General features: G+C 51.3%; 2 protein-coding genes across 10 annotated transcripts in view; one reads left to right on the forward strand and one right to left on the reverse strand.

Annotated features, from left to right (window-relative positions):
* SMYD4 (SET and MYND domain containing 4) overlaps positions 1-6,796 on the forward strand; it is a 51,319-nt gene extending 44,523 nt beyond the window's left edge. For all 7 annotated transcript variants that reach the window (XM_027625775.1, XM_027625777.1, XM_027625776.1 and 4 more), the window contains 6 exons: positions 26-217; positions 618-781; positions 2,717-2,849; positions 3,677-3,793; positions 4,002-4,125; positions 5,222-6,796. In XM_027625775.1, coding sequence (XP_027481576.1) covers positions 26-217; positions 618-781; positions 2,717-2,849; positions 3,677-3,793; positions 4,002-4,125; positions 5,222-5,375 — 884 coding nt within the window. In that variant the 3' untranslated portion in view covers positions 5,376-6,796. The remainder of the gene's footprint in view (positions 1-25; positions 218-617; positions 782-2,716; positions 2,850-3,676; positions 3,794-4,001; positions 4,126-5,221) is intronic.
* Positions 6,797-7,378: 582 nt separating this feature from the next.
* On the reverse strand, positions 7,379-19,030 carry SERPINF1 (serpin family F member 1). Of its 3 annotated transcripts, XM_027625784.1 has the most exons (9): positions 18,876-18,977; positions 16,530-16,627; positions 15,091-15,182; positions 12,969-13,167; positions 12,202-12,357; positions 11,565-11,768; positions 10,289-10,431; positions 8,824-9,034; positions 7,379-7,768 (listed from the first exon to the last, which is right to left on the reverse strand). In XM_027625784.1, the coding sequence occupies exons 3-9, from the start codon at positions 15,172-15,174 to the stop codon at positions 7,509-7,511; spliced, it is 1,257 nt and encodes a 418-aa protein (XP_027481585.1). In that variant the 5' UTR covers positions 15,175-15,182; positions 16,530-16,627; positions 18,876-18,977; the 3' UTR covers positions 7,379-7,508. The 3 variants fall into 3 exon arrangements, with proteins under 3 accessions (XP_027481585.1, XP_027481584.1, XP_027481586.1); XM_027625783.1 differs by lacking the exon at positions 16,530-16,627 and having other exon boundaries at positions 18,876-19,030; XM_027625785.2 differs by lacking the exons at positions 16,530-16,627; positions 18,876-18,977 and adding an exon at positions 16,224-16,288.
* Positions 19,031-24,373: the final 5,343 nt, after the last annotated feature.

Genomic DNA, 24,373 nt, shown 5'->3' on the forward strand with positions numbered 1-24,373 from the left:
GACACATTTTTCCTTTCTCCTCCAGCACTTTCAGGATCTAAAGAGAACAGCGTTAGCAACAGCAGACAGGTCCGCCTTGCCACAGGCATCTTCCCTGTTGTCAGCCTCCTGAACCATTCCTGCAGCCCCAACACCAGCGTGTCCTTCATTAGCACAGTCGCCACCATCCGGGCATCAGAGAAGATTGGAAAAGGGCAAGAGATTCTCCATTGCTATGGTGAGCCCTCCCTCCTCATCACTGGCCACGCTTCTCTGGCAGGAAAGGACAGGGCGAATGAGAACGAGCAAACCCCCGGGACAGGTGAAGGCAGTGCATACTTAAGCCAAAAAAAAGGACCTTCTGGCCTCCTCCCTTGGCCCTGTTTGTGTCTAAACTATCATGTATCTCCCTGCTTAATCCCATAAACTTCCTTTTCCAAAAAATGGGCTAAGAATAACTTTGAGGGTTTTTTTTTTCCTTGCAACTTGGAAGCTTATTTCTGTATCTAGCGCCACAAATGTTTGAGTAAAGGGTACTTGTAAAATGATGGAGAACCACCTCTGCTAAGCTAAAGTTTTGCAAGTAGTGCCCAACTCTCTGTTGCCGTAAACATTGGCCAGGCGTGGTCTCTCTGCAGGGCCTCACCGCAGCAGGATGGCTGTTGCCGAGAGGCAGCAGAAGCTCAGGTCTCAGTACTTCTTTGACTGCGGCTGCCCGGCCTGTCAGAAGGAGAAGCACCAGGCTGCTGTCGGGCCCCGGTGGGAGGCATTCTGTTGTGACCGGTGCGGAGCGCCCCTGCAGGTGAAGCTCTCTTCTTCCTTCTCTTCTCCACTTTTGCTGGAGGTCAGTCATTCAGCCCAGAGGCCATAAATCTTCAGGAGAGGCTGAGAGCCACAGTGTCTTCCCCGTCAGCCCATCTTGCCCACACACTGGTCACCCCTCCACGGGAATTCCCCCAGGAAAGGCTGGGTCTAGTCATTGGTCTCTTGGCAAATAACAGAAAATCCCCCCCTAAACTGGTCTGAGGGAAAAGGGGGAAAAAAGACTTGAGAATTTATTTGCTCAAGTAAATCACTGAAAGGTCCCAGTGCGGGGTTATTTCAGCCAACCGCTCGATCCAGGGGCTCAGATAATGTCACCAAGGCCCAGTTTGTCTCTACCTGCCTCAGCTCCACTTTCTCAGTCAGTGCAGTCCCAGCCAGACTTCCCTCTAGTTGGGGCAGGACAGCCACCTGCAGCCCCAGCCTCACAGCCTCTGCTCCAGGGGGGTAAAGGCACGCGCTCCCCGACAGCAGTTTGGGCAAAAATTTTACTGCATTTCATTGACCTGATGATACCCGTGGCTGGTGGCAAATCAGACTCATAGTTTTCCTCCAGCCGTTTGGCCCCTAGGAATGGGTCAGATGCGAGCCACACGCCCACCCCCTCAGCCACCAGGCACTGACTCTGGGAAGGTAGGAGAGGATCCTCGGGAGAAATCATGTTGCCGTTGCCAAATAAGGGTCTAGATACTGGCATTTAAAAAAAACAGCACATGGGGCACCTGGGTGGCGCAATCAGTTGAGCATCTGACTCTTGATTTCAGCTCGGGTCATCATCTTAGGGTCATGGGATCAAGCCCCACACTGGGCTCCGTGCTGGGCATGGAACCTGCCTAAGATTCTCTCTCTCCTTCTCCCCTTGCCCCTCCCCCCCAAAAAAATTAAAAATAAATAAGTGATAAATAAAAAATAAAAAACAGAAGTCCACCTCAGATTTTCTCCTCTACCAGAGGATACAGTATTCTTCAGGGAACCGTAAGTGTAATGTAGAGCTGGTGTAATGTAGAGCTAGCTGGTCGTGTTGTAAAGCTGAAGTTACAAACCCAAGGTCAAATATAGGGAGGCCTCACCTAGCATCTCTTCCTGTTGGTTTTCTTACGGTTTTGCTTTTTTTTTTTTTTTAAGATTTATTTATCTATTTTTTAAATATTTTATTTATTTGTCAGAGAGCATGCTCACAAGCAGGGGGAGCGGCAGGCAGAAGGAGAGGCAGACTCCCTGCTGAGCAAGGACCTGATTTCAGAACTTGATCCCAGGACCCTTGGACCATGACCTGATCCGAAGGCAGACACTTAACTGACTGAGCCACCCAGGCGCCCCTATTTATTTATTTGAGAGAGAGAGAGCACAAGTGGGAGGGCCAGAGCAGAGGGAGAGAGCATCTCCAGCAAACCCCCCACTGAGCATGGAGCCCGATGCAGGGCTTGATCCCACGACCCTGCGATCAGGACCTGAGCGCAAACCGAGTGTTGGACGCTTAACCGACCGAGCCACCCAGGTGCCCCTGGCTTTTGCTTTGGAAGTATAGTTGACACACAATGTCACATTAATTTCAGGTGCATAACAGAGTGATTTAACAACTCTATACTAACGACTTCTTCATAACCACTGTCTGTCATCCAAAGTTCTGGATCCAGAGACACAGGAGAGGGGTATAGAGACGGAAAGAAACTGTGACCCGTACCAGTTTAATTTTGGTTGCAAAAATTAAATCTCAGGGAGGGACCGCCTACTGCTTTCATTAGAGTTGCTGCTGTCAAACTCAATCGAGTCAGGCTTTGGTCATGGTGTATTATTAGGGGCGTCCCTTTGCCCCACAGGGTTGGAAGCTGCAGAGCGACCCTATAATGTAAAACACATGCCGTGTTGCTAACCAACTGTGGTACAGGAATAAAGACAAAACTGACTTTCACAGGGAGGTGACATTCTGAGCTGTGGCAGCACATCCTGTACGGAACCAGTCAGCAGGGATCGCCTCATCCCCCGATTACAGGACCTTCGGCAGCAGGTTGGGCAGGCCCGGAAGCTTTTCGGAAGTGGTCAGCTAGGTGAGACTGGCTCCCTGCTTTGGTCCTCCAGTCCCTCCCTTTTTATTTATTCTGGGCTCACCTTGGACTCGAGGCTACTCAGTGATGATTGAAGAATTACATTTAATTATCCCCATGCCAGCCACAAGATGGCTACGCAGGCCGATGAGACTGAGCCCTAACCGGCTGAGTTTGTGTGGTGTCCTTGAAAAGGGCCAGATGATTTAAGCTGTTGTTCTCCTGGGCGTCAGGGAGCTAAGTTAAAGTACCCCAGGATGACTAAAGGGTTATCTCTGACATCCATGATCTTTGTGCAGATCCAGAAGTTCGGTGTCATTTATTTTAATTCCAGGGCCTAATGACCTGATTTCCTAGAGAGATTGCTCTGCTCTCCTCAGAGCCTCATCTCTTCTAGAGAGCAGTGGAACAAGTGCCCGGTGGATAGAAGTATCCTGCTGTTTTCAGAGAGACTTGTGGAACTCCACATTTTCCTCACAAATTCTGCCTTAGAACTTGATGTCGTAGGAATTTATTTACCCGACTTTGTAAAAGTTGACCTTTAACTTAGATTTCTGAGTCAAGAGAAATGATGATTGTAAGCGGAATCTAGGCCACTTGAAGTTGGAAACCCAGCGTCAATGTGGGGAGGCCTCACCTCACACCTCTTCTGCTGAAAGAGAAACTGTGAGGGAACAACAGCTTTATAGGAACAAACATTATAGGTCACAACAAGGAGACAAAGTGGGGTTTCCGCAATCAGCCCAGGCAATATGGAACTTAACAGCTGGGTTCTCATTTCTAGGCCTGGGTTTGTGTAGTAATGAGGCCACCTTCCTTTGCATTGATAGAGCGAGCCATTCAGCTGTTGTTGGGGTGCCGGCATGATGCTGAGAGCTTCCTGTCAGCAGAACACAGCATGGTAGGAGAAATGGAGGATGCCCTGGCCCAGGCCTACGCTGCCTTAGGTAAGGCACATGTCTTCATCTTCTGCTCCGAGGACCACGTTTGCCTTGTGCTTTTGGTCACGAGCCCAGCCTCATCTGGTTGGTCTCCTCCCAGTCTTTCAGCTGAAGCTATTCTCACCTTCCACTGAGCTTTCCTCACCCTGAAAACACTCACCCAAAACAGTTGACTGTGGTTCTTTTCTGGAACCAGATTTCTCTTTCTTTACAGGGGACTGGCAAAAGTCAGCTACCCATCTCCAGAAGAGTCTACGAGTGGTTGAGGTTCAGCATGGGCCATCCAGTGTTGAAATGGGCCATGAGCTCTTCAAACTGGCCCAACTCTTTTTCAACGGGTAAGTCTTTCTCTGGTTTCCTAACGCCCTCTAGGCCACACACTGTCTTTTATTAGGCTCTTCTGGCGTTACTTTTCTCCTATGGTGCTTTTAAGCATGTGGAAACTTCCTTTATTTCTCCTTGGGGAAAGATCCTTTCCTTCTGTTTTGCTGACAAACTTGAAGCTTTAGAATTTCCCCCTGAGTGATATGGGGAAAGCTCTTAGCCCTGAAGGGACGTTCCGAGGGGAAAGTTGCCGGGTGGCCCCACCACCCGCATCCCGGCAGCTCTCCTCAGTCCTGTGCTTCCTCACGCCTCCCTCACCGCCCTCTTTCTCAGCACCTTCAACTCCAGGGGCTCTTCCTTCCCCCATCCTGTTCCTTTTAAAGCAGTTGTTTTCAACCAGGAGTAATTTTGCCCCCAGGGGATATTTGGCAATGTCTGGAGACATTTTTGGTTGTCATGATTCAGGGTAGAGGCCCCGATGCTAGTAAACATCCTGCAATGCACAGGACAGCCCCCCACAGCTCAAAATTATCCAGCCCAAAATAGCAATAGTGTCAAGGCAGAGAGACCCTGCTTTGTAGGTTTAACGGGAGGAACAGTAGGTGTTGATGTCATTGGGAGGCCCTATTTCTAGATGGAATACTTCCTTCCAGCCTTGATAAAGCTGCCATTGGTGCACTTTGGGGTGAGGCAATGTTTGAAGCTGGATCCTAAGATTATGAATGGTTTGTGGACCTGATACCCAAGACATAGAGGCCGCCCATTTGGTCAAGAGAACAGGGCTGCAGAGTCAGGTCTGGGGTGGACTTGGTTACCTGCAGGTGAAGACTCCTGAGGAAACCATGGGATAAATCCCAGATTGAACACCTTGAGATTTGCCTATTTCTCAGGACCTTAGAATCTTTCTGCTTTTTCTCATAACTTTGTTTTCAAACCCTGCCTTACAGTGTGTTGGTGAAGGTCTTTCCCCTACCCTTCCAGATTGTGAGATCCCTGAGGACAAACTGTTCTTAGATAACTTCGTATTCTTCCCAGGGTGGGAGTAGGCCCTTGATTAATGTTGACTTGACTGAATGAGTGGCTTCACTCCTTTCACCTCCTTCGGTTCAGGTTCGCAATCCCAGAAGCACTGAACACAATACAGAGGGCAGAAAAGGTTCTGATGGTGCACTATGGCCCTTGCAATGACGAGATCCAGGAGCTACAGAAGATGAAATCTTGTTTATTGGACTTGCCACCCATCTCATTGGGGCCTTCAGTGTAGAACCCAAGGCTTTCTTCAGATAATTAACTATCCTCCCGTAAAAACTCCCAGTTCCCAGAAAAGACTTCAAACTGGTGTCTGGAGAGCCTAAACCCTTTAAAAGGATTTTAGCTGATCTGCAGGCATCTGGATGTTAGCCTGGGGTTTTGGCTAGACTCCATCTCACTAAATGATGATAGTCTTTCCCTGGAACATTCCTGTGGTTTCTAGTAGTAATGACATGTTATGTACCACTCCAGTGGGAAGTTACGCTCTTAGTAGTTGTGTTGTAATTGAAAAATAATTATAAAGCAAGAAATCACCGAGGCTCCTTACCTCTAGAGACACCATTTCATGTATCGGATCTAGCTTTCTCGAATCCTTTGTTAAAACTGGTACAGTGTAAGTTGTGAGTGGAGAAATAAGTATGGGGCCACTTTATTGTTGGGCAATCTCTTCCTGGGATGGCAACTCTAAATTTGTCTCCTGCCAGTTTTCCAGTCCTTATTATCTGCCTCTCATTATGTACTCTTGGCAGACCCGCTGACCAAACACTAATAGAATCATTGCTGCTTGTGGTTTCAGACTCCAGCGACAGAGGGGAGGGGTGATAGCTCTTTCCTGCCTGGATGTGTAGAGCAATAGTCTAGATTTCCATCCTGGCCAGAAGGCTGGGAGACTCTCTGTTCTGAACCCTGATGGCCATATCACTGTCCGTGACCGAGTGGTTCCAGTGAGTTAGTGGAAAGGAACGTCAGGTCCACGCTGCTTTGACAGCTTGCCCTCCCTGGACTGCCCAGGAAGTCCCTGCTGCTAGCCTCAGCATTATCATCAGGAAATGAATAGCCTGGAGATGTCTGGCAGTAGCTTTTCGGGAAACTGAGTGTTTAGAACACAGTTTACATTCAAAAACGTGTGAGTGAAGGTCAGGCAGAATCTCATTTATTCTTCTTTCTACTAATTCACTGTGGCAAGGCAGTGGCCAGTGAGATTTTTTTTTTCATGGAGATAAATTTTTCTTCTTGAAAATTTAGTCCTGAGGACAGCTCTGTATTCTGTGCCAAACACTTGTCGTGTTTCATGTTCCTAAAAAAAGGTCCTCTTATACTCTGTAAAATAGGCATGCTTCCTTAAAAAGAATGTGTTTAGAATTTTCACATATCAGGTTCCCATTTTAGGTATTCTTTGGGAGCTTTCCTTAAATGCTTTATGAAACATTAAGTTACAGATTACATCTCTTATCTGTCCGTGTGTTATCCTGTGTTGTCAGGTGACATTAGCTTGCCTGGGGGATATCTGTGCTTGCATGAAAAGCTGAAGTTTTGGGGCGCCTGGGTGGCTCAGCCGGTTGGGCATCTGCCTTTGGCTCAGGTCATGATTCCGGGGTCCTGGGATCGAGCCCTCCGTCGGGCTCCCTGCTCAGCAGGGGGCCTGCTTCTCCCTCTCCCTCTGCCTGCCACTCCCTCTGCTGTGCTCTCTCTGTCAAATGAGTAGGTGCAATCTTAAAAATAAATAAATAAATAAATAAATAAGCAAGCCAAAGTTTTGGGGGGCACCTGGGTGGTGCAGCCAATTCTTGGTTTTGGCTCAGGACGTGGTCTCAGGGTCATGAGATCAGGCCCGGCGTCAGACTCAGCACAAAGTCTGCCTGAGATTCTCTCTCCCTCTCCCTCTGCCGCTCCTGCTCGTGTGCACGTGCTCTCTCTCTAAAATAAAATAAATAAATTTAAGAAAAAAAAAAGCCCTAAGGTTTGATTTATTTAAGAGCATACCCCACTGATTGTGGGGGCAGGAGATCCCCTCTTGCAAGCATTAGTGGTCCTAGCGCGTAAACACTCCCAGAGAGAGAACCCGCCCTGCATCATACAATGAGGGTAACTCAAGGTTCTTACAAGTGGTGACTTTCTGCAGAGTTTAGAGAGACCAGGCTCTAAGTATAGGACCAGCAAATCACAAAGGGGCTATTTATCTTCATATTAAACTTAACATAGCTCAGAACAGAATGAGAAACAGGGCAACAAAAGTTAAGGATAAAGCACTTTTATTGCAAAGTATACACTGAAACATTGTAGGGGCAGCCTTCAGGTAATAATGTAATCTGCCATCCCTCGAGGGTTTTGTTCTTCCAGGCTATTTGAACATTAAACTGGAGCATTAAATGCCCCTGGGGTCCAGAATTTTGCCTATGAAGAGAAGGGCCCCTGTGTCTGTGTCTCTCAGTACAAAGATGAAAGGTTGGTTGAGGTGATAGTCCAGGGGAAAGGTGAGGCGGGCAGGCTGGAGCCCTGGGCTGGGGTTGGTGCCTGCCCCATCCTCATTCCACTCGAAGCCAGATCGATGTTCCACTTGGGTAAGTTTAATAGGTTTGCCTGTGATCTTGCTAAAGTCTGGCGAATCAAACAAGGATTGCAGTTCTGCAGAAATTGAGAGAGATTTCTATTAAAACCCTGCCTTACCCAACACCCCTCGGAAGAATAGAGTCCACTTGAATGGGAGTCCTGATTCCCAAGAAGGCAGGCAAGCTGGGAGTACAACACCACTTTGGACCCTCGGTGAGGTCTGTAGACCTCTGGGCTGGGTAGGGCTTAAGTTCAGAGAGTTGTTGCTATTCTTTTCTTCGATCTCCTGTTGCGTTCGTAGGTGTTCAGAATGGTTTGATCCCTATCCAGCTGAATTCCTGAGACCAGATGAAATTTAGGTCTCCTACTCCTCCGCCATCTTGCTCTGCTCCCCGGGTAGGGCTTAAGTGACTTGCCCAAGAGCACACAGCAAGTGAGGTTAAGATTAAAAACCAGCTCTGGGGCGCCTGGGTGGCTCAGTCGTTAAGCGTCTGCCTTCGGCTCAGGTCATGATCCTGGGGTCCTGGGATCGAGCCCCACATCGGGCTCCCTGCTCAGCAGGGAGCCTGCTTCTTCCTCTCCCTCTGCCTGCCGCTCCCCCTGCTTGTGCTCTCTCTCTCTCTCTCTGTCAAATAAATAAGTAAAATCTTTAAAAAAAAAAAAAAAAAAAGATAAAAACCAGCTCAACAGACCTGTCGAGAGACAGTGTTCTGTTACAAGATATATACTTCTGGGGCTGAGGAATGTGTCTGATAAGAAAGGCAGTTCAGGGGCGCCTGGGTGGCTCAGTTGGTTAAGCGACTGCCTTCGGCTCGGGTCATGATCCTGGAGTCCCGGGATCGAGTCCCACATCGGGCTGCCTGCTTAGCAGGGAGTCTGCTTCTCCCTCTGACCCTCTCCCCTCTCATGCTCTCCATCTCATTCTCTCTCTCAAATAAATAAATAAAATCTTGGGGGGAAAAAAAAAAAAGAAAGGCAGTTCAGGCTTCCCCTCCAGCACTGCTAGAATTAAGGAATCATCCATGGCCTCCCCACAAAGCCATAGAGCCCTTGAGTGCTGCTTAGCATGGGTGGAAAGCTCAAAGGCTCAACTCCACCCACCCAAGAGCAAAGTGGTCTTGCAGACATACTCATCTCCTGCAGGGACTTAGTGACTTCGCCTTCATAACTCAGCTTCAGCTTGGGGATGGTCAGGACCGCCTGAATAGTCTTCAGTTCTCGGTCGATGTCATGAATGAACTCAGAGGTGAGGCTCTCCTCTATCATGGTCAAGTTCTGGGTTACTTTCAGAGGCAGGAAAAAGATGATACTCATGCGGCCAGTCAGGGGCAGCTGGGCAATCTGAAACAATAGGGAGGGAGCACATGGGTTAGTCCCTTGGAGCCCAAGAGCCCGGGGCTCGACACACACACTCCACGCTGCCTTCTCCTCTCCTCCGGTGGGTCCCTGGCTGTGCTGTCCCCAGCCCCTAATCTGTTTAACAACTGTCCCTCTTGGCCATTGCCTTCTGGCAGCAAGATATTTACTGAGGTTCCTTCAAAAAAGTAGACTGTTGTCTTTTCTTACCTTGGCCTAATACCAACTGAAGTTAGGGGCTGAAAGAATTTTCTCCTGTGGTTCAAGGAGCTAGAATTGAATTCCAGGTCTGTGTTTTCTCCCAAAGATTGTCTGCCAAAAGTGACTGATCATCTGTTAAATACAGAGCCCTGGACTAGAGGTGGGGGGTGTTGAGTACAGCAACCCAGAAGCAGTAAAACAAAAAATGGGTCTTTAGGGGCGCCTGGGTGGCTCCAGTTGGTTGAGCGACTGCCTTTGGCTCAGGTCATGATCCCAGGGTCCTGGGATCGAACCGCACATCGGGCTCCCTGCTCGGCGGGGAGTCTGCTTCTCCCTCTCCCACTCCCCCTGCTCGTGCTCTTCCTCACTGTCGCTCTCTGTCTCTCTGACAAATAAATAAATAAAATCTATAGAAAACAAAACAAAGCATAAAATGGGTCTTTTGAGCAGAGGTTCTTAACCTTAGGTCCATGGGACAAACAGCATCAGGAGTCCTAACAGCTCCTGAAACCACTTATGGAAATATGTGCATGTGCATACGTGACATTTCTCTCAAGTGTTTTAGGCGTTTTGTCCGATTCCCAAAGAAGAAGGTTTAAGACCTACTGACTTACAATTAAAAGATGTTAGATATATGTGAAAGACTTAGAATGCCAGCAATTTGGAGGGTGTGACAGGTTTTTTTTTTTTAAGTTTGGCTTTGAATTCTAGAAATAAAAGTCCCCCCCCCAAAGAAAGAAAAGGAGAGGCAGAGGAAGAAGGGGAAAAAAGACAAGAAAACACCAACATGTGAGTTGCCCAGGCTCAGCCCATTTCACGTTATCTGTTAATCCTTACAACAAACCCTAAGAGGGTAAGTTTCGATACCTAGCCTTCGTTTTAAGAAGAAAGGCTCAGAGAAGGTACTGACTTGCTGAAAGCCACACAGCAGGCAGAATTTAGACAGCTGTCCCATCTCAAAGGTCATCCTATTTCCACTATGCCGTCCTGCCTGCCTCTGTCCTCCCCCGACCCGCCACTCACCCGGCCCCTACAGACCTTGCAGTTGAGATCAGAGTCCAGGCCATAGCGTAAGATGGCCTTAGGGTCTGACATCATGGGGACTCTCACGGTCCTCTCCTCATCCAAGTGGAAATCCTGAAGGGAAGTCTTTCTGGAGTCGAACTTTGTTACCCACTGCCCTGGAATGAAACAGATGGAGTGCCCTGAGCCCCAGGAGACCAGGCAGCCATCGGGACCATGCCGGGAGACCAAAGCCTATTGTTGAAAGCTGCCTGGCTAAAGGAATCTTAGAGGCCCCGACCGTCGGGGAACAGCTCTGTCTCTGAACGTGCGGGCTGGACCACAGTATGTCAAGGGCCTGAATACCCTCCATGTAGAGACTCGGGAGGAAATAGGAGGCATCATTGATTTGACCGTCTGGATCATACAAATTCTGCGATGGCCTGGGAGAAAAGTCCGCTGTTGTCTCCTTCTGCAGTGAGGTGTCTGGGGGACAGGATCAAAGGAGGTCAGAGCTGCAAGGGACCCCAATATCACCCCTCTCGTCTGGAAAAGCACCAGAGCTCAGAGGGGCGGAGGCCCTGGCCAGGGCTCACAGAGAGGTGATATCCCCAGGGGACCTTTAATATGCTGACCTGTAATGGCTTCTCTCACTTTCTGGAGATCGGTGCTTCAAGTAGGGCCTCTCTCAAGGTCAGGGGTCCACTGTGGCTACTGCCTGACAGACGGTTATAAAGCATTTTAAGGAGAGGTTGCCCCAAATCCCACCCAAGTCTTATCTGAATGGGGCCGGCCTCACACGGTCCGTGGAGGAGTCTTGAGCACGTCACCACAGCAGGATGCTGTTAGAGAACTAACGGTTTGCTGAATGCCCTGGGCACAGTGTTCCGGTGGATGTGAAGACAGGAGACCATGTAGACAGCCAGCCTCTGAAGTCTGTCAGCCCGTGTTAGGGGTGAGGGATTCGGCCCAGGAAGGCCGGGAGGCCTGTCCAGGGCTCGACGCCAGGGAAGGCCCAGCTGGGCTTTGACCCTCATCTGACTCCAGCCCGAATCTCACGGTGCCAACCCCCAAACAGGCACAGGAGAGCTAGCACTTTCTTCTCTCTGCTGGGCTTTGTGCATGGCCTCTTACGCTTTGTAGACACGCACCGCATGTTTGCCTGGGACTAATGACAAGCACGGAGCCCTCAGGCAAGTGCCTTTCCCAGGCTGTCCTCTGGCTTCGCCTCTCAGTTCCTGCTGAGCCCCGTCTCTGACGTCCCCCCTTCCCCACCATCCACCCTTGGCCAAAAGAGAAGTGAAGCCCTCACCCTTGAAGTAAGCCACACCGAGGAGGAGAATGCTGACTCCACTGGGTATTTCCTGGGTGGACCTAGCAATTTTCCCTTTCATCTGGGCCTGCACCCAGTTGTTAAGCTCCTGAAGGTCCAAGCGAGGGTTGCCAGTCAGGATTCTGGGCCTGGTGCCATAGGACTTCTCCAGTGGGGCGACAAAGCTGGATTTTATCCGCAACTCTGGGAAGAGATGGAGCAGAAGTGAGAGTGCTCTGAACGCTCACCAGCGTCCGCTCTTGGGAGAGCGCAGCAGGCTGAGGCTCTGGTTTACCACACGGCAGGCCCTGACTTCCTGCCTAGTGACTCCCCATGACTGTGACTCCTGGTGACTTGCCGAGACTCCGTGCCAGCTTCCGCAGGACAGGGAACAAGGAATTTCACTCACTGCTCTTTCTCTTCAGGGTACCGCCCTTCCCCGGCCCTCCCACTGTCGCCCTCAGTCTACTTCCTCTTTCTGATCCTCTTTGAGCTCACGGGGCCCCTTCCTGCCCACCAGCCCCAGGCCCAGCCTGGGCAGCCATGATCTAGTGTTTAGAAAGAACCCCTCCCCGCCGCCCCGTGCAGCATAGAGCCCCGTATTCCTCAGGCATCCCGGGCTAGCCAGGTGACCCACTCCTCTCAAAGATGATCCGGGAAGCACTCTTGAAGTTCTTCTCGGGGACAGTGACAGAGGCAAGGAGCTCCTTATAGGTGCCATGGATGTCCGGGTTGCTGATCAGGTCATAGTAGAGAGCCCGGTGAATGGTGGATTCTGTCCGCTGTTCCGCTCCTGCCAGAGAGACCAGGGCGGGAGCCTTAATAACGGGCCACCCGGGCCCAGGTCAGGCCAGCTCCGGGGACAGGACGGGGCCACCACCCTCTTGGTCTTCCACTGTTCATACTGGAGGCATTCTAGGTGGGCAAGAAATTCCAAGGCAGTGGAAGAAAAACAAGATTTTCCTCAAGCACGCAAAGGCCAGGAGGCCTAGAGAGAGCGACAAGGGCCGGAGGGAGTGTTCAAGCCCCTGGGCTTCTCCGGTCACAGCTCTTACCAGAACGTTTTGGGTCACCTGCTCCTGAGTCTACCCCGGGAACAGCTGTGACCCGGTGAGGGCAGGGACCACGCCTGCTTGTGTGCCAGCGCCTAGCCGAATGGCTGGCACACAGAAGCTCGTGTAAGGAATGAGTGTTGAAGTCATCCCGACAATAAGTGGTCGTGAGGCCACGTCCCCAAGTCGGCAGTGGTCGGCGCCCTCCGTGGAGCCAGGGAGGGATCGGAGGTGCCCGCGCAGGGACCGCGGTGGGACCGCTCTCGCAGCACCCCTCTGCCCCTCCCTGAGGGGCCCGTGTCTATGCAGGGGGCCTCCAGGACCCCGGGGCCATCCGCATCTGAGAACTCACCCAGCGAGAGCGCAGAGAGAGCGGTGGCCACGCTGAGTGGGGACAGCAGCACGTTGGCCGCAGGGCTGAGGCCGGACCTCACGCGGTACAGATCATAGCCAAAGTTGGAGATGGCCGCTGCCAGCTTATTCACAGGGACCTTGAAGAAGGGGTCCTCCTCCTCCACGGGCACCCCTGTGGTGTCGGGAGCTGGGGAGTCCTGGATTTGAGTACAGGGGCCATCAGAGATGAGCTGTGCCTGACCGGAGCCCTCGTTGCTTTGAGTGGGATTGTCCTTCTGGCCCCTTCGAGACGTCCTGCCTGAGTACCCTATGTGTAGCCTAGTGTTGGAAGGAGGGTGTGCTCCCAGATCATGCTGGAGTTCTCGGCTGGGGACAGGCAGCCCCACACGGAAATTAGCTGACCAAAACACTAGTGACCTGTGAGCCTCAGGCCTGTGACATACTTAAAAAAAAGAGAGTGTGAGGGCGCCAGGGTGGCTCAGTCGTTAAGTGTCTGCCTTCAGCTCAGGTCATGATCCCAGGGTCCTGGGATCGAGTCCCGCATCGGGCTCCCTGCTCAGCAAAGAGCCTACTTCTCCCTCTGCTGCTTCCCCTGCTTGTGCTCTCTCCCTCTCTCTCTGACAAATAAATAAGATCTTTAGAAAAAGAGAGAGAGAGAGAGAGAGAGAGAAGGAGAAGAGGCCCTCCCTTCCAAGGAACCCTGCTCAGGCCAGAGCAAGCTGCCTGTCTGTTCCCCCCTTGCTTACTGCTCCCAGGTCTCTACCTCTGTGACCCCCCCACCCTGACCCTGTCTTTCATGGCCCTGATCACGTAGTATTTCCTCCACAACTTTTCCCTGATCACTCCAATCTGAAGGCACTTTTTGGTTTTCTGAGCTTTTTGCGGGGTCAACTACCACTTATACTAACCACCTACCATGTACCAAGCTCTGTGCTGGTTCTTCTCATTGGAGTTACTTCATTTCATGCTTGTTGATGTATTTGATACCTCAAAAGACTGAGTTCCTTGAAGGCAAGAACTGAGTCTTCTATATTTCCACCCAGCCCCAGCCCCTACAGAGCAGGTATTCAGTAGGTAAAAAGTAAGTGACTGGCGATAATGGCCGTGCAAGGGTGGTTTTTGTTTTTCTTTAAAGATTTATTTATTTATTTATTTGAGAGACGGAGAGGGAGAGAGAGAGAGAGCACAAGCAGGGGGAGCTACAGAGGAAGAGGGAGAAGCAGGCTCCCTACTAAGCAGGGAGCCCGATGCGGGACTCAATCCCAGGCCCCTGGGATCATGACCTGAGCCAAAGGCCGACTCTTAACCGACTGAGCCACCCAGGTGCCCCAGGATACGTATTTTTAATCCCATCTTATAGATAAGAAAGAGACTCAGGTCAAAGCGGCTTGTCTATGGTAACAAAGCTAGGTGAGAGGTAGAGCCAGAACTTGACAAAGTCCAGGGCTCCAGCCAGTATGCCCGGGCTGCCCTGGCCCCTCACTGTCCCTTAGCGTGAGCTTCTCAGCGTCTGCCTTTGCAGTCTGACCGTGCTTCCTCTGGACAGGAAAGAGGCCTTTCCACACGCTTGCATCTCCACTGCACAAATATCCAGGACCACCGCCCAGTCAGTGAGACCCACGAGTAATGCAAAGTAATGAGAAAAGGTCTTCACTGAAAGGGATCCCCCTAGGCTTGCTAGACTGCCTTCACTTTTCACCTTCTGGGATCTTCTTTTGGTCTCCACTGTCTGAAAGGCAAGGCAAGATGTTTTCTGTTTTGGGCGCCTGGGTGGCTCAGTTGGTTAAGCGACTGCCTTCGGCTCAGGTCATGATCCTGGAGTCCCGGGATCGAGTCCCACATCGGGCTCCCTGCTTGGCGGGGAGTCTGCTTCTCCCTCTGACCCTCTTCCCCCTCGTGCTTTCTCTCTCTCATTCTCTCTCTCTCTCTCTGAAATAAATAAATAAAATTAAAAAAAAAAAAAAGATGTTTTCTGTTTTGCTGAAGGAGAAATCAAGGCCCTATCTGCACATAAAGGCCAGAGCCTGGCCTGGAGCCCGGGTGGCTGTCCTGTCTCCCGTGCTCCCTGCTAAGGAGGGCCTGGGATTGCCGACACCCCGCCTCACCCCAGCCCCACTGACCTCCTGTGGGCTGCCAGGACGGTCCTGGCTGCTGCTGTGCCCGAGGAGGGCTCCAGTCCAGAGGAGTAGCATGAGGGCCTGCATCCTGGGGCCTGCAAGAAAGCAAGAGGCAGCCAGCCGTTTCCCTGCCCCGACCACCCCGCTCCGCCTGCCACCCTGAGCGGGGAGCAGGAGCTTGGCAGGACGAGGCACCTTGCCTCCGACCTCCCCAGGCTGGAAGTGGACCCTCAACTTGACGGTCCCTCCCTCTGATCCCCTCACCACCCCTGCACCTGCCTCATGGCCTACAGCCCCAGGATGAGCTTGTCCTTTCGTCCCCCTGTGTGTGTCAGGAGACCTCGGGGCCTAAAGCTCCAGGGCCGTGGAGACCCAGCAGTGAACTCCTCTGCATGGCTATGGCCTAGCACAAATGCACAGCAAGGGTCTTCTGGAGGCACCTGGCCAGCTCCCGATAGAGGATTTGGGGTAATGTCAGAATGGGACAGAATCTAGTTCCCATATGTAGAATTCCAGAATACCGAGAATGGACGCACCTGGCCAGCCCCTTGCTATCCCCAGGAAGTTCTGAGACTCTGGCCTTGAATTTACTCTGGCCTAGAACCTGTGGCCTCATAAGGGACTCATTCCCCTTGCAGATAGTTCTCTAGGGAGAGTTCTTACTCTATTGCTAAGGAGCACTGGGTCTAGGGTCAGACCGCCTGGGTTCAAATCTCAATTCTAACTCGCAGCGTCTTCTCTTGCAAAATGGAAAGCAAATAGTTCTTACCTATTGTGATGAGGATTAAATTAGATAATGTCTCCAAAGAACTGAACAGCACAGAGACAGGTGAGCTCTCCAGCGATCCCAGAGCTAAAAATGCATCTCCCTACACCTGGAGCCCCAGGGCCCCCCTTCTCTCCTGGGGAGCCAGGTCCTCTGCCCCCTGCCAGCTCAAAAATAGCTCTTACACCCTCAGAGCTTTTTTTCCTTCGGGTTAAACAGCCCCAGGTCCCTTCATGTCCCCCAGCAGTGGCCTCCTCTGACCAGCTCCCTCTGGCCCCTGGACCACAAGGGAAAAGGGAAATCTGAGTCCAGGGCTCTATGTATGCCACCGTCCCTCAGCCTCGTGCACTTGCTGCATCCATGAACTCACCCCTTGGAGTCAGGGTGTGGGGTAGTGGGAGGGGATGAAGGCGGCTACGGGGGTTTCACAGATAGGATCTTCCAAGGGGCCTTCTGTTTAAAAAGTGGGACAAGGTCTCAGTAACTAGGACCTTCGCTTGGTCCGTGTCCTCCCTCCCATCCATATTGCCAGGTCAACAATTTACAATATCTGTCTTCCCTGCCCCTCACCTCCCCTACGCGCACGCACGCACACACAGGCCAAGGGTCTCCAGCACCTTCATCGTCACCTGTGTATATGCCCATAAATACCCTCCCACACGCGCAGCACACATACTTTCCTGACTTCTCAGAACAAATAGGAAAGTTGGGAGTGCGGTGTGTGATTTTTGGCCAAAGTCCTTAGAATCAAGCCAGATAATCCACCGGACAACACTGTAGAGATGAAAAGCAACAAACCAAGAGACCGCGTCCAGAGTTTGCTCAGCTTATGGCTGGGCTGCTTTCTTCCCAGACCCTGATCTGGAGCTTGTGTCCCAGAGAGAGCCCCACAGACCCCGAGTGCTCAGCCAGCTACTGTCCTACACAGCTGCCTTTGGCGCTCACGGAGAATCTTCCACTGAGGCACAGGGACAAGCTTTCTGCGGAACCAGATAGAGACCTTGAACACCACACAGGCTCACCGCTGCTCTCTCTGCTCTCTCCGCCCTCCCGCCCCACTCCAGAGCGAGCGGGAGTCTTCTTGCCTGAGCCCCAGCAGACTGGTTTATCAGACACCCAAATTCCGTGAGATGTCTAGGCGGCAAGGGTGCCGGAGAAGGCGTTCGCGCTAGTCCCTCTGGCCAGGGTAGGGAGCTGAGGTAGGAGGGACCCGGGGGTCAGCCTGCCATAGTGTCTAAGAGAACTAAGCTCACGGTTCAAATGCACTTGAAGGTCAAACCTTCTCTGTAGGAGTCCCTACAGAGTCAGCCCAAGCCCCAGGCTGTGGGATCACGGTCCCCATGTGGGTGGGCTGAGGACTGAAGATAAGGTGAGGGTCCCTGGCGCCGAAAGGCACATGGTCCCCAGCTGGTCCAGAGCCAGTTGCTGGGACATGTAGTATTCATGGTACCTCTGAATCCTCCACCTCAAACCCCGGGGATGAGGGAAGGGGAGAGATTATGGAGAGCCCCCCAAAAGGGCCCTGGGAGGGCAGAGAGTCAGTCTGCATGGGCTTAAGGGTCCCTCTGAGCCCACCCGATACCCTGTCCAAGGGGATTGTTCCATGGCCTGAGGGCAGGCAGCCGCCGCCCGGCCAGGGGCACAGGGACACTGATGCCCTCTGTCCAAAGGGCAGTATCCAAGCCAGACTCCCGTCCTACCAGGAAGGGGAGGGCATGGGGAGGAGGTAGATATTCTCACTGTTGGGCCAAGGCCAGGTCTTCCTTTCTGCCACATTTACCAAAATCAAAAGAGACACAAGGAAATGGGATTTTGTGATCTTGCCTTCCAGCTGGGAGGATAAATTTGAGCCAATACATGTGTTTCAGATTAAATCCAGTTGTGAGACAAACACCATCCCTCCTCCCCCTCCCCCTCCCAGCACCACACAGCTTAAAGCCACATGGCGGTGGACCTCCTGGGCCGTGCAGGGAAGGGCACCACCCTCTCTCCTGGCTCTGGGAGGGAGGTTCCGAGGGGTCCCCTCCAGGCCCGTTCCACCCATGGCAACCCCGCCAGTCCCCAAGCAGCATTCCTTCTCAAGTCTTGGAATCTGAGTGAGTCAGGCCAGGGCACCCATGAGTTCCACCTCCGCACTGCCCAGGAGGACCGGCCCTAGAAGCAGAACCCCCTGGCCCCCTGAGCCTAGGGGCTGAACTCCTGGAGGATGGGCATGGGCCAGACAGTGATGAGGTTTCTGGGAAGCCTGCGGCTTCTCTTGGGCCCAGACCCTCCCCTTGCTGCGGCTTACCCCAGGGAGCGGAAAAGATGCGGGCCACTATCCTCTGCAGCACGGGCCACAGGCCCCCAAACCCCATACACTGGCTGGACTAAAGAGGGGTCATTGTTTGCCAGAGGCCAAAGCCCCGTGGGTCTCCAGTGTTCACTGGCAACTAATTTGGCCAAAGAGAAGGGATGGGCACTGGATCAAAGGACCCAGCTGTCCCCCCTCCCAGTCTTCTGTGGGGCTCAACAGGCCAGTGGCCTGGCTTGGAAGTCAGCACCAGTTGATTTTGAAAAAGCAGCAGGGAGCTGAGCCCAAGCCGAGGCTGGACTGCTGCGGGGGGAGGGGGGAGGGGGGGCTGCCTCCTGACTGCCCCAGGGAAGCCCAGCTGGGGGACAGCGTCCTTCCCTCGGGGCGCCAGGGCCGCAGAGCCCCTTCGAGGTGCTGCTTCGACCGGGCCCAGCAGCTGCGCCCTCTGCTCCTTCCCACCACTGCCCTCCCCCATGGCTACCCAGCCACTTCATTCAAAAGTCTTCCCAGTCTCTTCTCCTAGTGGGGCAGTGGGACTTGGGGATAATTGGGCCCTGGCCTTCCGAGCCCCGGCTCCCTCTGCCCCCTCTCATCCTCTCACCCCGGTGCCCAAGCTGCAGGAGCCACTGTCCCCCCACCTCCTCTCCCTTGCACCCCTCTTTGCTGCTCCCTGGAGTACTCCTGCCTCTCCCCAGGGCCCCCGGCCCAGGGGAGCCTGTCCAGTCTTACCCTGACACTCGCGCCAGACCAGGAGCTGCTTTCCCCGTGGGTGTGCCGCAGCAGCTCGCCAGCCTAGGTCTGCATGCCGAGGGGCTCCAGCCTGCGCCTCCCAGTCCAGAACCCAGCACGCTTCAGATTACAGCTACTCCCTTCTTAAAGCGACCTGCACTCAATTCGGATTCTGTGATTGCATCATTGCCTGATGTTAACTTTAACCCCCTGCTGCCCTTCCACCCCACACCGCCAGCACACACCTCCACACGGCCGCCTTCCCCACCAGACCTTCCTTCAAGGGCCCTGGCCTTCCTCCTGCCCGCAGTCCCACCCCCAGGGGGCACCCTGGCCCACTTGGGTGGGAGACAGGGCCTAGGAACAGTCTTCTGGAGGAAGCCCGGAAGGCAGGCCGGACCAGAGCAAACCCCGCTCCTGTGCTGGGACTCTAGATTTTTCCTGGTCCTTGGTTCTGGCACTAACTGGGATTTGGGGAGGACAACTCTCCTGGCTTTCTTGACTCAAAAATGAAGAGATGGAACTGGGATGTCTATTTGCTTTTTCAGCCCTGGAATTCTGTGATTTCTGAAGATCAGAAAGCGCAGTGGAAAAAAATATCCGACTGGAGGAAGAATTGAGCTGTGCTATAACCATTGGTCCCGAGGGGAGGCGGACTGTGTGCCTGGCACTGCCTAGGTATCATAGAGGTCACCTAGACAGGACAACACCTAGACCCTGCTCACCTGGGATGCTTAGGACCTTACGATATGGTTGTGAATCTAAAATATCGACGTGGGAGGGGCACCTGGGTAGCTGAGTGAAGCGTCTGCCTTACACTCACATCATGATCTCGGGGTCCTGGGATTGAGCCCTGTATTGGGCTCCCTGCTGAGTAGGGGAGTCTGCTTCTCCCTCTACCTCTCTTCTCTCCCCGCTCATGTGCACGCTTTCTCTCTCTCAAATGAATAAATAAATCTTTTAGAAAAAAAAAATGAGAAATAATTAGTGTAACAAAATGCCTTCTAGGCAGGTATGAGTGTTGACCAAAAGCCCAGTGGTCATTTAGAGGAGAGCTCAGAGAAGGGATGGAGAACGCTCTGGGATATCTAGCAGAAGGAAGAGAAAATTTAGGGAAACATCACCTCATGTGAGGCTCCCGGGAGCAGAGCTAGAGCCTCTGGGTAGAACTTTCCAGTGGGCAAGGTTCAGCTTTATGTAAGAAAAAATGTATCAACAGAGTTCAGTCCTTTCATCAAAAAATGGAGTACCTCCATGCAAGGCACTAGCTAAGTGTGTGGAGGAGGAGGAAGATACAGATGAAAATAAGACTCGGGGCGCCTGGGTGGCTCAGTTGGTTAAGCGTCTGCCTTCGGCTCAGGTCATGATCCTGGAGTCCCGGGATCGAGTCCCGCGTCGGGCTCCCTGCTCAGCGGGGAGTCTGCTTCTCCCTCTGACCCTCTTCCCTCTCGTGCTCTCTATCTCTCATTCTCTCTCCCTCAAATAAATAAATAAAATCTTAAAAAAAAAAAAAGAAGACGACTCAGTGGCACACTCCAGAAATTTACTGGCTAATAAAAGGGTAGTATGAGAACAGATCATTCCACTATAATGTGACACATTCTATGCTAGCAGTCTCTACAGCCAATACAATACCATAGCCACTAGCCATGTGGCCACAGAGCCCTTGAGATGTGGCTAGTCTGAGCTGCTGTAAGTGTAAAATACACACCAGACTCTGGATATTTAGTATGAAAAAAATAATGTAAAGTATCTCAATAATTTTAATGCCAATTATATATATTGGGTTAAATAAAATATATTATTAAACTTAATTTCACCCACTTCTTTTTAATGTGACTACTAGAAAATCTTAAATCACATATGTAGTTTGCATTGTATTTCTATTGGACAGCATTGTTCTCTAGGGTGTTGTGGCAATGTAGTCGGAATATATGAACCTAAGCTGAATCTTGAAGGGTGAATAAGAATGGGCTAAGGGGCGCCTGGGTGGCTCAGTTGGTTAAGCGACTGCCTTCAGCTCAGGTCATGATCCTGGAGTCCTGGGATCGAGTCCCACATCGGGCTCCCTGCTCAGCAGGGAGTCTGCTTCTCCCTCTGACCCTCTTCCCTCTCGTGCTCTCTATCTCTCATTCTCTCTCTCTCAAATTAAAAAAGAAAAAAAAAAGAATGGGCTAAGCACAGAAAGGCAGGAAGGGCATAACTATCTATGTGGACAAATTAAATTTGGATCCCTATCTCACACCATACACAAAAAGTAGCTCTAGCTACATTAGGGATTAAACGTGAACAGCAATTTCTGTTTTTGTAGAGCCTTTCTTTCTTTTTTTAAAAATATTTTATTTATTTATTTGTCAGAGAGAGAGAGAGAGAGAGCACAAGCAGGGGGAACGGCAGGGAGAGGGAGAAGCAGGCTACCCGCTGAGCAGGGAACCCAATGCAGGACTCGATCCCAGGACCCTGGGATCGTGACCCAAGCTGAAGGCAGACGCTTAACTGACTGAGCCACCCAGGCGCCCTGCAGAACATTTCTTAATGACTTTTTATTCAAATTATTTAAGAATAGCATTTTGTTCACATGGTTCAAAACTCAAAAGCAACAAGAGGTAAACAGTGAAAAGTCTTCCCCTCACTGTAATCTCCAGTTACCTGATTGAGCTCCCCGGAGACCTCTGATGTTAATATCTTTCCTATGTATCCTTTCAGAAATATTTTTAATGCTTTAAAAAGCAAATGCCAACACACATATACAACAGGAAAAACTGTAAATGTTTTAGAAAAAATATACATGGATCCCTTTGTGATCTCTAGGTAGAAAGGATTTTTTTTGGGGGGGGGTGCCTGGGTGACTCAGTCAGTTGAGCTTCCAACTCTGGATCTCAGCTCAGATCTTGATCTCTGGGTCATACGTTCAAGCCCCACGTCAGCCCCACATCAGCCCCACCTCAACCCCCAGGTCAAACCCCACATTGGGCTCCGCAATGGGGATGGAGCCTACCTTAAAAAAAGATTTTTTTTTTAGACAAGACACCAAAAGAAGCAGAGATTATAAAAGATTGATAAATTTTTAAAAAGAATGTATTTATTTATTTATTTGAGAGGGAGAAAGAGAGAGAGCAAGAGAGAGAGAGAGCACAAGAGCAGGGAAGAGGGAGAAGCAGACTCCCCGCTGAGCAGGGAGCCCGATCCAGGGCTAGATCCCGGAACTCCAAGATCATGACCTGAGCCAAAGGCAGATGCTCAACTGACTGAGCCACCCAAAGGATTGATAAATTTGACACTAAAGTTAAAAACTTATTTTCAGGAAGAGATACCATAAAACAAAGTGAGAACAAAGGCCTCACACTGGGAGAAAATATTTGTTACACAGGAAACTGACAAAAAAGATTATGAATGGTAATATAGAAAGAACTATAAATTAATACAAAAAATAAAAACTCAGCAGAAACACAGACCCAGGTAATTCACAGGAGAAGAATCCTAAGTGGCCAATAAACTTCTGAAAAAGATGTTTCATCCTCACCAGTAATCAGAGGAATGCAAATCAAAACCATAATTTGACAAGTGTATTTCACGCTCATCAGATGGCCAAATTTTAAACATCTGACAAGACCAAGTGTTGGTGAGGATGTGGACAACCAGGATCTCTTCTGCCCTGCTGGTGAGAATGTGGGAATGTAAATTGACACAACCACTTTGAGGAAGAATCTGGCCCCAAATGGCAAAGCTGTGCATAACCATATATGGCAGCCCTTACAAGTAAAGATGGGTAAACCCGAACCCACAACTCAGCACTTCCACTCCTAAGCATGTGTGCTGGAAAAACTCCACATACGTGCACAAAGTATGCATGTACAAGAATGTTATCGCAAGGGCGCCTGGGTGGCTCAGTTGGTTAAGCGACTGCCTTCGGCTCAGGTCATGATCCTGGAGTCCCTGGATCGAGTCCCGCATCGGGCTCCCTGCTTGGCAGGGAGTCTGCTTCTCCCTCTGACCCTCCCCCCTCTTATGTGCTCTCTCTCTCTCTCTCATCCTCTCTCTTTCAAATAAATAAATCTTTAAAAAAATGTTATCGCAGCGCTGTTTGTAGTGGCAAAAAAAAAAAAAAAGTGGAAGCTCTTTGCGTGCCCATCAATAGCTGAGTGGATAGAGGTGGAGAAGTCTTACAGCCCTGAGAAATCGTGAAGGGAAGCCACTTTTATCAACACAGATCTGTCCGCTGAGCAATGACCTTATGCAATTCATTATACCTTTTTGTGTGCTCCAATTATTTCATGGTAACTTACAAAGATTCATCTCTCCTCCTCTGATTGCCATGAAAGGTGTCCCGCTGCTGCCAAAGGAGGGGGCCTCCACTGTGTTCTCCATGGGTTCTGCTCCTGCAGGTGGCCCCTCTCCTGCCTAATCCACGTATCCATCTCTGCGGGCCATCCCACAGCCTTCAAACATCCTCTGTCACTCCCCTGTTTGGTGACACTTCCTCTGTGCCACACCCCCTAAGCCTACTGTCCATTTCTCCTCTCTCCCTCATGGCCACGAGGGAAAGAGCTATTTATTCTTGTGTCTGTAGTCTTAGCGCCATTCCCTCCTCAACCCCAATCTTGCTTCTGTGCCCATCTCTCCACTGAAACAGCTGTCGCCAGGTTCATGGGTGACCCTCATGTTGACCACCAATAGGACATCTCTTCCCTGGACAGCAGGCAGGAGAGCAGACTGTTCCTCCTTCTTGAAACTCTGCCGCTCCACACACTTCCATTCCGGGCCCCTCCCCCACCCCCACCACACATGCCGCGTCTTTTCTGTCTCCTTTGCTCACTTGATCCGGGACCCCTTTTCCTCTCTATCTATATCTCCTCTCCTCTCAGGTTACCCCCACCAGGGGCGCCTGGGTGGCTCTGTCGGTTAAGTGGCTGCCTTCGGCTCAGGTCATGACCCCAGCGTCCTGGGATCGAGCCCCGCATCATCGGGCTCCCTGCTCAGTGGGAAGCCTGCTTCTCCCTCTCCCACTCCCCCTGCTTGTGTTCCCTCTCTCGCTGTGTCTCTCTCTGTCAAATAAATAAAACAATCTTTTAAAAAAAGAAAAAAAAAAAACAGGAATCTGAACCATATACCCCGCGATCCTTGAGCCTTTCCTTTCCCTCACGTCCGTACAATTTATGCACGAATTCTATAGCACTCCCGGCAAAATATTTCTGCACGCTGACCCCTTTCCTCCATTTCCACAGCCGACACCTGGGCCAGGCCACCTGTCTCTTGCCTGCTAACCCACGCTTGTCCCTCTACATTCTGTTCTCCACACAGCAGCCAAGTGAGCCTTCTAGGGCTTACATCAGACCGTGGCACCCCTCAATTAAAAGCTTTCCTCAGTGAATGGATTACTGCCATCCACAACCCAGATGAATGTCACAAACATGAGGTTGAATGAAAGAAGCCAGACCCAAGAGAGCAGACTGTATGATTCCTTTACATGGAGTTCAGAACCAGGAAAGAGTAATCTG

Source organism: Zalophus californianus, chromosome 16 (genome assembly GCF_009762305.2).
Source record: "Zalophus californianus isolate mZalCal1 chromosome 16, mZalCal1.pri.v2, whole genome shotgun sequence".
Classification (NCBI taxonomy): Eukaryota; Metazoa; Chordata; class Mammalia; order Carnivora; family Otariidae; genus Zalophus; species Zalophus californianus.

Excerpts from the sequence above, each read along its gene's own strand:
- SERPINF1 (XM_027625783.1), bottom strand. The coding sequence starts at position 15,174 with ATGCAGGCCCTCATGCTACTCCTCTGGACTGGAGCCCTCCTCGGGCAC. Across the intron at positions 11,769-12,201 it reads CCGGATCATCTTTGAGAGGA|AGTTGCGGATAAAATCCAGC; the intron begins GTGGGTCACCTG and ends ATCTCTTCCCAG. Across the intron at positions 9,035-10,288 it reads ACTCTGATCTCAACTGCAAG|ATTGCCCAGCTGCCCCTGAC; the intron begins GTCTGTAGGGGC and ends CTATTGTTTCAG.